The 13629-nt window shown below is 51.2% G+C and overlaps 1 protein-coding gene across 1 annotated transcript in view; it reads left to right on the top strand.

Moving 5' to 3' along the window:
* UBE3B (ubiquitin protein ligase E3B) overlaps positions 1–3529 on the top strand; it is a 64997-nt gene extending 61468 nt beyond the window's left edge. Inside the window, exon 28 of the mRNA XM_017879701.1 lies at positions 2553–3529. Within this exon, the coding sequence (XP_017735190.1) occupies positions 2553–2663 (111 nt within the window). The 3' untranslated portion in view covers positions 2664–3529. The remainder of the gene's footprint in view (positions 1–2552) is intronic.
* The last annotated feature ends 10100 nt before the right edge of the window (positions 3530–13629 follow it).

The raw sequence follows: 13629 nt of genomic DNA, 5'->3' as shown, positions 1-13629 counted from the left end.
TCATGGGATCAAGTGATCCGCCCACCTCGGCCTCCCAAAGTGCTAGGATTACACAGGCATGAGCCACCACGCCCAGCTAGTAGTAACTTTCAAAAGTGATAAATGTATGTTATACAAACCCAGATAAGTGTCTGGAGTGAAATTTTAGAGCTGCTTCTGGGTGTGCCGGGCATTGTTCCCTTAGTGAGGATTGCACTTGCTGTCTCCTCACAGGACACACACAGCCCTTCTCACTGCATTCCCCAGCCAGGTTTCCTCGGCAGAAAGTCCCGCACCGGGAGCCCGGGTCAGACCTGCCAGGTGTTTGCCCCACCTTGGTGCTACTGCCCTGACCCTCGGCAGCTCTGATGTCCCAGTGGCTTCTCGCTGCTCCCCTGGCCTGGGAAGCCCCTGAGGATCAGAGCACAAACTTGGCTTGTCAGGATCCAGTCAAGAAAGAACAAGTCAGATGTCTCAACACACAAGAGGAATTCATGCACGCAGGCGTCCTCACAAGGAGCATTCATGCAACTAAAAGAAAAAGCACTGTAACCACCTGCCTCCCCAGAACACACATTGCCAGCCTCCAGTGTGAGGCACACCCACCTAAAACTAAAGCTTTATTCTGTGACATTCTGGCTTTTACTTATAAGTTGTCACTACAAAGAGAAGGGGTGTCTATAACCTGGAAAAATAAGTGGGTTTTTAAAATTATTTAAATGGAAATATAATTGTAATATGCTGACAGAACTTGCAAGTGCCTAAGAATAATTAGCTGGAACAGAGTTTGAGAAGCGCTAGGGTCCCCTAGTATGATCTCAGAGCTATTGAGAGGATTTGGTGACATAATCCAAGAAAAATGGCTGGCACCTGAGTAAATGTTAATTATGACTCTTATTATTTCTACTACACTTTTGAGACAAGACATAAGCCAGGAAATGGCAAACATGTTTAGCTTCCCAGGCCCATACCCACGGACTGCTGAAAACACATGAAGACACAGTGCAGGAATCAATTAGTAATGTCTGCGAGGAGGAGGGCGGGATGACATGGGGGCCAATCTTTCCCGTCCTTGAATAAGCATTTCTCCTTTTCACCCCCTCACCCTATGAGATCATTTAGGATCTGTGAGCGTATGGTGGCCCATGGCATGAAGAATCACCTCCTGCCACACTCGCTCTGGAAGCAGCCGTGGTGGGTAGAATGGTGTCCCCCTGAACAATCTGTCCAGGTCCTCACCCACAGAACCTGTGCATGGGACCTTATTTGGAAATAGGTCTTTGTAGATGTAATGAAGGTAAGGATCACAGGATGAGATCATCCTGGGTCAGGGTGCGCCCTCATTCAAGGACAAGTCCTTCTAAGAGAAGGAGAAACAGGAAGCCCTAGAGGGAAGGCCTTATGGGGGCAGAGGCAGAGATGGGAGTGATACAACCATAGCCAAGCACAAGGGGGCCACCAGAAGCCAGGAGAGGCGGGGCACGCTTCTCCCCAGAGCCTCCAGAGGGAATGCTGCCTGTGGACACTGTGATTTCGGACTTCTGGCCCCAGAACGGTGGGATGAGAATACATTTCCGCTATTTTAAGCCACCCGGCTTGTGATGTATTGCAGCAGCCACGGGAAACTAATATCGGAGCCAACGGAATTGTTTTAGAACAGCAATGAGAGTTACCTTCTGACCCGATACTCCATCCCGCCTGGCCCCAGGGCTAAGGAAGAAAGGGGAGACTGCATTTATTGGGCACCTATAATTTGCCAGGTGCTTAACAGATGTGACCTCGTTTAATCCTCATGGGAGGTAGGAACTATTATCCACTACTTTACAGCTACGGAAAATGAATCTCCAAGAAGTGAAATGCTGCCTACCCTTAAGTCACTGAGGGTGGGCGTGGTGATCAGAGCTCAAATCCAGGTCCAAGGTCAAGGCCTGTGCCCTTGACCACTAGTCCACATTGCCCTTGTCACTGGCCTTGGTCACTGCTTGGCCTTCTGTGGCCTCTTTGTCTGGGAACTGCTGTGTCCACAGCTCCTCCTACCCACGGGATCCTGGCCTGTCTCATCAGAGCTGACCAGATCCTAAATGATCTCATAGGGTGAGGGGGTGAAAAGGAGAAATGCTTCTTCAAGGACGGGAAAGATTTGGCCTCTGTGTCATCGCGCCCTCCTCCTCGCAGACATTACTAATTGATTCCTGCACTGTGTCTTCATGTGCTTTCAGCAGTCCGTGGGTATGGGCCTGGGAAGCTAAACATGTTTGCCATTTCCTGGCTTATGTCTTATCTCAAAAGTGTAGTAGAAATAATAATAGTCATAATTAACATTTACTCAGGTGCCAGCCACTTTTCTTGGATTATGTCACCAAATCCTCTCAATAGCTCTGAGATCATACTATTAATCCCATCCTCAGGATGGTGTATGGGTTGAATTCTGTCCCAAACAAGATGCATCCTAACCCCCACTACCTCAGCATGTGACCTTGTTTGGAAATAGGGTTGTTGCATATGTAACTAGTTCAGATGAGGTCATATAGGAGTAGGGTGGGCCCCTAATGATGTGACTGGTGTCCTTACAGGAAGAGAGGACTCGGCCATGTGAAGACAAAGGCAGAGACTGGAGTGAGGAACTTTCAGCCCAAGGAACACAGGGATTTCCAGCCATCACCCGCAGCCAGGAGAGAGGCTAGGAACAGATTCTCCTTCACAGCCTGGAGAAGAACCAACCCTGTCACTCCCTTGATTTCAGACTTACAGCTTCTAGAATTGTGAGAGAATGAATGTCTGTTGCTTAAGCCCCCGAGTTTATGGTGCTTTGTTCCATCAGTCACAGGAAACTAGTACAGATTTTGAGACCAGACAGATTTGTCACGCACCCAAGGTCACATGCTCGGAAGAGGTCTAACCAGGATTTGAACTTGGGCTGGTGGGCATCACAGGAACCGACAGCTGCTGCTCAGCCCCAGCGGCTGGCTGCCCTGCCCAGGCTAGATACCATGTGGCCAGGCTCCCCACTTTTCAAAAGAAGACACAAATTCCAGTGTCTGTGAAATCTCCAGATTTAAAAATTGTTGGCAAATTGAAAATCTGAAACACCACTGTTCAGGCCTCAGGAAATACAGAGGGGCTGCGCGTGCGTGTGGTTTGTCTGAACACTGCAGATGTGTCAGATGCTGGAGCCAAACAGTCTCCACAGTGCAGAGCTATGGGTGGAGCCGGACAAGATGATGTTCACTGGAATAATCCATGGACCTGTCACCGGGTGCCAGAACCCAGCCTTATGCAGTCAGGCTCCAGGGGAGTGGCTTGGCACGGGGTCAGCGGACTGGTAACAGCAGGACTCGGCTGAGGCCCTAACGGTTTGGGGTTGCATTAATTGAGGGAGAGTGTCTACAGTGAAGGAGGTAATAGTCCTATTCTGTTCTCTGTGGCTCACACCCTACCTGGAATCGATCCTTTGTTTCTCTCCAGAATCCACACTTTAAGGATGCAGGAGGCTGGGCACAGTGGCTCACGCCTATAATCCCAACACTTTGGGAGGCTGAGGCAGATGGATGACTCGAGGTCAGGAGTTCAAGACCAGCCTGGCCAACATGGCGAAACCTCGTCTCTACTAAAAACACAAAAATTAGGCGGGCATGGTGGCAGGCACCTGTAGTCCCAGCTACTCTGAAGGCTAAGGCAGGAGAAGGTTGCAGTGAGCTGAGATCGCGCCACTGCACTCCAGCCTGGGCGACAGCTAGATTGTCTTGAAAAAAAAAAGGGGGGATACAGGAAAAACTAGCTCATATCCAGAGAGGGTACTATGAGGAGGGCTGGAGCGGGCCTCTCAGAGCAAGCCTAGCATTGTACCCAAGACACATGTAGACGATGGGCTACCTGAGATGTTAGCAGCATCCTGAGGGGTTGCTGGCCTCTGTCTTGGAGGGTGCTGGCTTAAGGGTTGAGCCTCAGACTGCAGGGTGTGTTTGGGAAGCAGCTGCCCACAGCTCTGGTCATTAGAGAAAGAAGACAGCGAGCTGGTTCTTCTGGCCCCAGCAATAATGACAGAACGACCTGGAGTATGGTCCCTGCAGCCCTTCCCAGATACAGAGTTCTCATTCTCCAAACGTGGACACCTGGAGGGACATGGCCTTACATAGCCACCAGCAGGCCATGGACGGACATTGCCCAGCCCATGTTGCTGCCACAGGTGGCTCTCGCTCAGAGCGAGAGAGAGGGAAGATGGGGTGCTGGTGGGAATGGGTGTGGACTGGGGTGTTCTGGAGGTGTGGGGCCTGAGACACCTTGTGAAGTGGGTGGGAATGGGTGTGGACTGGGGTGTTCTGGAGGTGTGGGGCCTGAGACATCTTGTGAAGTGGGTGGGGGCGGGGCTTCTTCATGAGGCCGAAGGTGAGTAGGCCTCTGGGTGTTTCAGAAGAACGGCCCTGGCAATGTGCAAGCACAGCTCCAGCAGAGACGCCAAATCAGCTGCCAAAACCGAGCCACTGCCACCCCACAAAGCCAGAAAAAGCTGCTGCGTGACAACCTTGGGCGAGTCAGCCCTCAGCCTCTGCATCCCCCATCACAGACCAAGGCTCCCGGACCACCCCCCACCAGCCCATGCACTCCATGTGGTCCCCTCTGTGTGCCTGGATACATCGGGATCCTTGGGTGTCACCGGGGATTCCTGCCCTGTCACACAGGGTAAGTTACTGGTAATTACTCAGCTGTGAGAGCTCCTGGTCATCAGAGCCTTCAAACAGAAACGCAGGTATTTTTCCCAGCAGACCCTGACCAGCCTCTGTTTTTCTCCATAATGCTGGTCGGCCAGGCACAGCGATCTTGGCAACAGATTTTGCGAAATAAACTTGGTCAGTGGATCCCAGTCAACAAAATGTTTTTCCATCCGTTACCCACTTCCTCCTGCCTGTGAAGGGGCAGTGCTCTTTCTTCCTTACAGGTGAGGCTCTGAGAGGTGGAGTGACTTACCCAGGGACTCACAGCCAGGATATGAGGAACTGGGATGTAAACCCAAGCCTTTGATTAGGAAGGTGACCTCACTTATTCACCCACCTTCCCTGATCGTCAGAGGTCTGGACGGAAGCCTCCTGTCTCCCAGAGGGGCTAGTCCCACTGACTGTCCTGACCTGCTCCCATCCCACTAGGGACACTGTCCAGGGGAGGGAGCGCACCCCACGTGGGACTTGGTGTGAAGTCTGCTGGGTGGTTTTGTCACCATTACAGATGGTGCCAGATGAGTCGGGCCCCGCGCAGGAAGCCAGACTGTCAGGGAGTTCAGATTCAGCCAACAAACGGAGCCACAGGGCCTACTGTGCCCCAGGCTGGGTGCTGAGTTACAGCTGTGCACACAGTGGACGTGATCCCTGCCCCACAGAGCTCACTCTCTGATGGGGAAAGAGTCATAACTAATTCAAGTAGGAGGTGTATGGCCACATCCTGTGATCAGCGTCCCTGGCGTCTAGTGCCGTGCTATTCTGATGCCCACTCACGTGGGGAAAGCTGAGGTCAGGAGCTGGTCATTCCCATGCCCAAGGGTTAAGTGGCAGAGCCAGGATTCAAACCCTGGTCTGCCACACTCCAGAGCCCTCGCTCGGTTTGAGCAGGCAGAAGAGGGGTGGGAGAACCTTCTAGGCAAAGGGCTCAGCTTGAGCCAAGCCCCAGGGGCTGCTCTGTTCCTTATCTGGAGCCCGCTGCCTCCACTGCTTGTCCCACTTACCCTCACCGGGGATGCTGGAAACTGACAGACACACCCATTTTGCCAGTGAGTTCCCACAGCATTTTAAAGGACTTCTTCAGGACCCTAGAGCCCTGGTGTCCCCGAGGCTGCAGAGCAACAGCTGCTCCCCAGGCACAGAGTTGAAAGGCAGAGCTGGATTTCAGGGTGTGCTGAGTAAAGGGCCGATCGGTCCCGCACTTTAGAAGCTCACCGGGTAGAGGGAGGCTAGAGGAAGTTCGGGAACTCCACCACTTCCTTAGCTCATCATTCACATCCCGACAGGCTGCAACCTGTCTCCCTACCAGCTAAGGCAGAGACGCAAGTGGGACAGAATCAGTGCCCACTCCGAACATGGCTCCTTGGCTGCATCTGGGAACGGGTTCCATTAGGTGGTGTTTGGAGTGTCTCAAACATCTTAAGAGTGACGGTGAACGCACCAGTGCCTCTGCAGCATGGGCCAGAGTTCCTCAGTCTCCCCTCCTGGTTTGCTATCACAGGGACCCTGGTGAATAGTCTGGGTGGCTCATCCCAGCGGGTGTTCAAACTCAAAAGCTGGGTGGCTAGAAACTGCCCGCCTGCACCAAACCACCATCAGAAGTGGTCTTGATCAGCCACAGCAACAGAAGCCAGCTCTGCCTCACTTAGAAAAGAAATGTATTGGCCAATATTGAGGGCTGGAAGCCCAGGCCACAAGCAGAATGGGAGCCAGGGCAGTTTGGGGGACCTGGGCAGTAGAGCCTGAAGCCAGCCCTCTTCAGGATGCTGTGGGCGTGAATGAACCAGCTCCAGCCAGTAACCCATCCTCGCTCAGTGCACGCAGGGGTCTTTAGGGAAATTCAGAGAAAATTCAGGGATTGAAGTAGACTGGGCAAGGCACTGATGTCATTCATTCTTTCATATTCATTTCTATAAATATTTTTGGACACCTGCTGTGTACACAGCCTGTTCTAGGCACTGCGATTCAATCTCATTTTATTGTTGGTTTTGAGACTGGGTCTCGTTCTGTTGCCCAAGCTGGCAACGTGGCACGATCTTGGCTCACTGCAACTTCTGCTTCCTGGGCTCAGGTGATCCTCCCACCTCAGCCTCCTGGGACTACAGGTGCATGCCACCATGCCTGGCTAACTTTTGTATTTTTTGTAAAGACAGAGTTTTGCAGTCTTGCTCCGGCTGGTGTTGAACTCCTGGGCTCAAGCAATCCTCCTGCCTCAGCCTCCCAAAGTGCTGGGATTCCAGGTGTGAGCCACCGCACCCAGCCGGATTCAGTGTATTTTGAGAGACAGACACCAAAGGAGAAACCAATAAGATCATTTGAAAATGACACAAATTGGCCGGGCGCGGTGGCTCAAGCCTGTAATCCCAGCACTTTGGGAGGCCAAGACGGGCAGATCACGAGGTCAGGAGATCGAGACCATCCTGGCTAACACGGTGAAACCCCGTCTCTACTAAAAAATACAAAAAACTAGCTGGGCGAGGTGGTGGGCGCCTGTAGTCCCAGCTACTCGGGAGGCTGAGGCAGGAGAATGGCGTAAAAACCCGGGAGGCGGAGCTTGCAGTGAGCTGAGAACCGGCCACTGCACTCCAGCCCGGGCGACAGAGCGAGACTCCGTTCCCCCCCCCCAAAAAAAAAAGAAAGAAAGAAAATGAGACAAATAAAGAACCCCATGGAGATTGTATCCCATGGGAAGAAGTAAATCCTCAAAAAGAAATTGAAGCAATTGGATGGTAGGTCCCCAAACAGCAAATATCCAAAAAGGCATCCTGCCCATTCTGGCCCCAGGGCAGTGATCAGGATTCAGATTCCAGAACTAGACTAGAATTCGAATCTAGCCTCAGCCACTTTCTCATCATGACCTAGAGAAAGTCACTTCATCTCTCCAAGCTTGCAAAATGGGGATGGTCACTCTTCCCAGGTTGCTGAGACCAAACGAGGTCATACATGCAGTGCCGGCCATGCAGGGATCATCGAGTTCCATCCCGAGAACTCAACCACGTCCTGGGTGCGTGTGCGCACACACCCACACACGTACAGACACACGCACACGCATGCATGCATGCATGGTGGGGCACCCAAGCCGATGCCCGCTCCTCGAGGCTGGGGGCTACGCCTCCCTGACCCTCTGGTGCATTCAATTATAGTTTTAGCCACATTCATTCTTCCCTCCTTCTAGGTAAGATTTATTAAAATACCCAGTCACAGAAATAGCCCTGCTCCCTGACAGCAGCCAACCCACAGCGAAGCCACGCTTCCTTCAACCCTCCCCCAAACCGCAACACATGCCAAAACCCTATAATAAGTCCTTGCACAGACCCTCTTCCTGAGGCACCCCACGATGAGCGTGCTCCCTTGTTGCAACAAGACAATAAATCTGACTTTGTTTGACCACAGGTGTGTTCTTGGTGGTCTTTGGCTGCAGGACACTTTAAACTGTAAACCCAAAAATGTCCCCTGTACAAAATGTTTGCAGCCACCTCAGGGGAGGGGAGCTGGAACTGGTTTGTCACACAGCTGGGAACAGCACCCCAGGGAACAATGCAATCAAAAGGAGGTGGTTTCCGGAGCTGCAGTCCCTAGACTGGGGATGGAGTGGGGGTGCGGGATGTCCCCATTCCTCACCGGCTTTAGTCTTAACTTTTCGTGCTTTAATGTGAAATGTAATTACAGATTCTGAGTTATGGCGGTGAGCTCGTCAGGGCTAATTAATTAGTCAGATTTATAAGTGTTTTGTTCTCAGAGATCAATGACCGTGATGTGTCACCTGAGAGCTCTGAAAAATCCCCTTCCTGCTAGTTAGTTTCCTTGGGGAGTGGTGGGCTTGGGAGAGCTGCTTTTGTTTGGGGGGCTGGTTGAGAGGGACAGCCTCACCACTCTCAAGCAGTCTGGAGACCATCGCTGCCTCTGAAGTCCCCACACCTTTGAGATCTGTGAGGGCTCTGCCCTAGGAATCCAGAAATGTCAAATAGAGGCCACTCATCCCACTGCCTCTCCCAGAGGCCATGGCAGACATTAGTAATAGATTCCCAAACCCCTCCCTGTTGAATCTGGACCCAGCACAGGCTGTCAGGCAATCACTTGGAATTGGCGTCTCTTTCCTACCCCTGGGATAAGTCCTTCCCTGCTCTCAGCAGAACAGAAGAGAAAGGAAACTGGATTTTGACACCAGAAGCTGGGATTTAGGTGGGTTTTGCCACTTGCTGACTGGCACACTGGGCTCATCACACAACCTATTGGGGTGCCACTTATCCAGGAAAAGTTACGGTGATAATCCAGGATGAAAATCTCTATGAGATCACAAACATGAAAGTTATTTGTCTACTCTCAACCCCCGTACAAGATAAAGATGCATCAACCAACAGAGGAGGAAGAGAGATGCCAACATCTCAACAGAGTGGGGAAAAGCTGGTGCAGTGATCCCCCAGGGGCAGCTCAGTGGGGGCAGGTTCCTTTTTCTTCCCTCCTCTGTTACCCTAGAATGGAAGCCAGGCTTCTACATGCAGGCTGGACTCTGCACAGCCAGCTGCCTCCGACAGGGAACACGGTGCACATTCTCCAGGCTTCCAGACTTCAGGGGACCCTGACGGCTTTGGCTACTGGAGGGCACCCTCCCCACGTGAGGGGACTGGAATGTGGCATGGAGTGTCACCCTCCAGGGAGCTTCTCTCTTGTCTCCAGCCATCCCACAGGAGGTAGATGATTTATTTACAGGCAGAGAAACCACTTGTCAGTTTCTTTTCATTCATGTGTATTACACAGTAAGCCTTTGTCAAATCCAGCCCAAATTCATTGTAGAAAAATTTAAAAATCCAGACAAAATGAAAATGAACATTAAAACCGCCCATCTTCCCACCACTGAGAGATACGTATTAGTAACACATGCATTTTTCTATGGTGTATGTAAACACATGTATGTTTCTTTTTAGGATTTGGGTCATTCTATATGTAACATTTTGTAATTTGGGTTTCTTTTTTCACTTAACAATAGTGAACACTCTTTCATAGTAGTAAATATGTAGACACCATCATTTTCAGTGGCTTTATGGTATTTCTTACAGTCCCTTATGGTGAATATTTTACTTATTTAACTATCCAGCTTCCTATTGTTGGGCATTGGTTTCCAATTTTTCACTGTAATGAGCTGCACTTTTCTGCACTGGAAAAAACAAGAACAAAAACAAAACCCCTTGCAGTTTCACCCGTATGTCTATTTCCTGCACTGAAATAACAAAAACAAAAAAGCCAAAAAAACTCTTGTAGCTCCACCAATGTCTCTAATTCCTTCAGAAAAATTCTCACAGAATTGCAAGACCGTAAGGTACACACATCTCTAGGACTTTCATGCACATTGCCAAATTGCCCTCCCGAAAGTTCATACCGATCTCCACTCCCCGCAACCGTGAGAGAGAGGCAACATTTCTCTCTCCCCGCTGAAGTCAGCAGGTGGAAAGCCATAGGCTCAGAACTCTTTCCAGCTGCTGGGATCCTGCAGCTGGACCCCTAAGGACCACAGAAATACAGTTCTTTCTCTTCCACTCCCCAGTCAAAGCACCTTGAGAGAGTTCCTGGCCGGGCCGGGGCAGAGTCCTGAGGCCACCTGGCATGCCCACTCACAGACCTTACCTCCTCCCTCTCCATGTGCACGCCTGGCTGTCTTTTCTCAAGGCCTGATGCTCACACCTCGTGGCAGGGTAGCAAGCTTTTGAGTTATAGTGAACCTTATTTCCCTCTACAGCTCCCACGGAGTTAACAGATGTACGCACGTCTGAGGCAGTCATGCGGCAAGAGACTTTGGGCCCAATTCTTTCTGTTTTGACAGTGTGTAATCGAGGTGAAGCCATAAATTTTATAAACAAGAATAAACGACCCTTAGCAACATATGTCTGCTCGACCCTTCCAAGGTGATTGTAAATAAAGGCACCTGCTGACCAGTGAGGGCCATGGGCACTGCAGATGGCCAGTGATGAGGACTGAAGGACCGGTGCCTTGGGAGCTCGCACTGGGAGGCATTTTGGCGGTGAGGGGCAGGGGGAAGAGGTCACCTAGCTGCCCGCCCCAGTCCTGAGTCAGTTGGACACCTTCATGCCACTTACGCACTCCATTCTCGAGGGTGCCTTTGCCCCGTGCTGCCTTGAATTGGCACTTGCTTCTCATTCTTCCTCAGAGAGAGCACTTGTAGCTGTGGCAACTAGGTTCCTCCTGGGGGTTTGTTTTTGAGACAGGGTCTCACTTTGTTGCCTGGTCTGGAGTGTAGTGGCACGATCATAGCTCACTCGGCCTCGAGCTCCTGGGCTAAAGCGATCCTTTCACCTCAGTCTCGAGTAGCTGGGACTACAGGTGCGCACATCAATCCTGGGCTTTTTGTTTTGTTTTGTTTTTTAAGAAACAGGGTCTCTGGCCGGGTGCGGTGGCTCACGCCTGTAATCCCAGCACTTTGGGAAGCCAGGGCGGGCGGATCACAAGGTCAGGAGATCAAGACCATCCTGGCTAACACGGTGAAACCCCGTCTCTACTAAAAATACAAAAAACTAGCCAGACGTGGTGGCGGGCGCCTGTAGTCCCAGCTACTCGGGAGGCTGCGGCAGGAGAATGGCGTGAACCCGGGAGGCAGAGCTTGCAGTGAGCCGAGACAGTGCCACTGCACTCTAGCCTGGGCGACAGAGCAAGACTCCGTCTCAAAAACAAAAAAAGAAAGAAAGAGGGTCTCACTATGTTGCCCAGGCTGATCTCAAACTCCTGGCCTCAAGTGATCCTCCAGCTTTGGTCTCTCGACGTGTCAGGATTATAGGCAAGAGCCGCCATACCCAGCCCCTCCTCGGTTTTTGGTAGTCCCTTCTCTTCCCCCGAGAAGAAGCCCTGCCCCACTTGATTGCCAGTCACACCCTCAGGGCCACCTGTGCCAGGGTGGCCACCCCAGGTGGACCTGAAGAGCAGGGTCCTTGTCTTGGCTTTGCCTCTGCCCACAGGGAGCATGCTGGAGACAGGCAGATCCGAGTTCAAATCCTCTTCCTCTCTGCATGACACCAGCCAAGGTGCCATCTCCCTGTGCCTCGGTTTCTGAGTCTATGACGCAAAGGTACTAATGTCCACTTGGTGGGGCTGTTGTGGGGAATACAGGCCAAGCGTGCAAGGAAGGTGCTCTCCAAGGTTAGCTATGCTGAGATGGTTTAAAAAGCTCTGGTGAAAAGGAGAGCTCAGTAAGTGTCAGCTGTTGATAATGATGTCATTATAATCAGCGTCACCCCTGTGGACACTGTGTGACTTTGAGCAAGTGACTTCACCCTTTGAGCCCCTGTTACCTCACCTGTGAAATGGGGAGGATAACTGTACGTATCTCGTAGGGTTCTGAGAACTAGAAAGACATGAGCACCTGGCATTGTGGTACAATTGAGCATAGAGCTAGGTGTTGAGGAAATGCCTGTCATGGTGCTTGGAGGCACAGAGCCCTGATTTAAAGCCTGGTTCTGCCTCCTAGAGCTGTCTGACCTTGAGAAACTCCTGTCTCCTCTCTGGGCCTCAGTTTCCTCATCTGTAAGTTGGGGGTGATAATATTAAGAGTTCCACCTTCACGGGCTCTTGAAATAATTAAATGAACTATTGAATGTAAGGTTCTTAGCAAGATGCCTGGACGTAATCAGTGCTCTATGTGTGGTCCTTACTAAGATTTACTTACTAAGTTCTCCTCTGTGCTGGGCGCGGTAGCTCACGCCCATAATCTCAGCACTTTGGGAGGCCAAGGCAGGTGGATCACTTGAGGCCAGGAATTTGAGACCAGCCTGGCCAACATGGCGAAACCCGTCTCTACTAAAAATACAAAAAAAATTAGCCAGGCATCGTGGTGCACGCCTATAATCCCAGCTACTCAGGAGGCTGAGGCAGGAGGATCGCTTGAACCCAGGAGGTGGAGATTGCAGTGAGCCGAGATCATGCCACTACACTCCAGCCTGGGTGACAGAGTAAGACTTGGTCTCAAAAAAAAAAAAAAAAAAAAAAAAAAGCCAGGCACCGAGGCTCACACCTGTAATTCCAGCACTTTGGGAGGCCGAGGCGCAGATCACCTGAGATCAGGAATTTGAGGTCAGCCTGGCCAACATGGTGAAACCCCATCTCTACTAACGATTCAAAAAATTAGCTGGGCGTGGTGGCACGCACCTGTAATCCCAGCTACTCAGGCGGCTGAGGCAGGAGAACCACTTGAACCCGGGAGGTAGAGGTTGCAGTGAGCCATTGCACTCCATGCCTGGGTGACAGGGTGAGAAAAAAAAAAGTTCTCCTCTCCAGGCCTCAGTTTCCTCATTTATAAAATGAGAGCAATGATGTCTGAGACCGCGCTCAGCTCTCATTGTTCTGCAAGTCACTCTCCTTTTCACTTCGGCCCTGTTTGCTGGAGCCACATCCCCGCCTTCTCATCTGATTGTGCCTGGCCACCTCTGGAGGCCACCTGTCTCCCCCACCGTCTCGGCAAGCCTGAGGGACCAGAGGCGCTGCCAGGCTGTCCTCAGCGTCACCTGGGGATGAGCTATTAGAACGTGTTTTCGAAAGGGTCAAATATGACCGAACAACGATGGCTACTTTTTTGGAGCCGCTACCATGTCTGGGGCCTGCGGACTTATTTCTGAACTCTTGGAAATTCGTATTGTTATCCCATTATAAGATAAAGAGGCTTTGAGTGGTTCAACCATTTGCTTAAGGAGACGCTGGAAGTGACAAAGATGGAATCTGAATTCAAATGGTAATAATAGCAAACAACTGTAATAACAGGAGCTAACATTTGCCAGGGGGCGATATTACTCTTTTAAGTATTACCTCATTAAACAATCCCAGTGACCCATGGGGTGGATGTTACGATTCCCATTCTATAGATGGAGGAGCAAGACCGAGAGAGATGGAATGACTTGGCCAGTCACCAAGGTAGGAGGTGACAGAGCTGGCCTTGAACCTG

This window comes from Rhinopithecus bieti, unplaced genomic scaffold, assembly GCF_001698545.2.
Source record: "Rhinopithecus bieti isolate Rb0 unplaced genomic scaffold, ASM169854v2 scaffold_11933, whole genome shotgun sequence".
Classification (NCBI taxonomy): Eukaryota; Metazoa; Chordata; class Mammalia; order Primates; family Cercopithecidae; genus Rhinopithecus; species Rhinopithecus bieti.
This window is presented reverse-complemented; position numbering and strand designations above follow the sequence as displayed.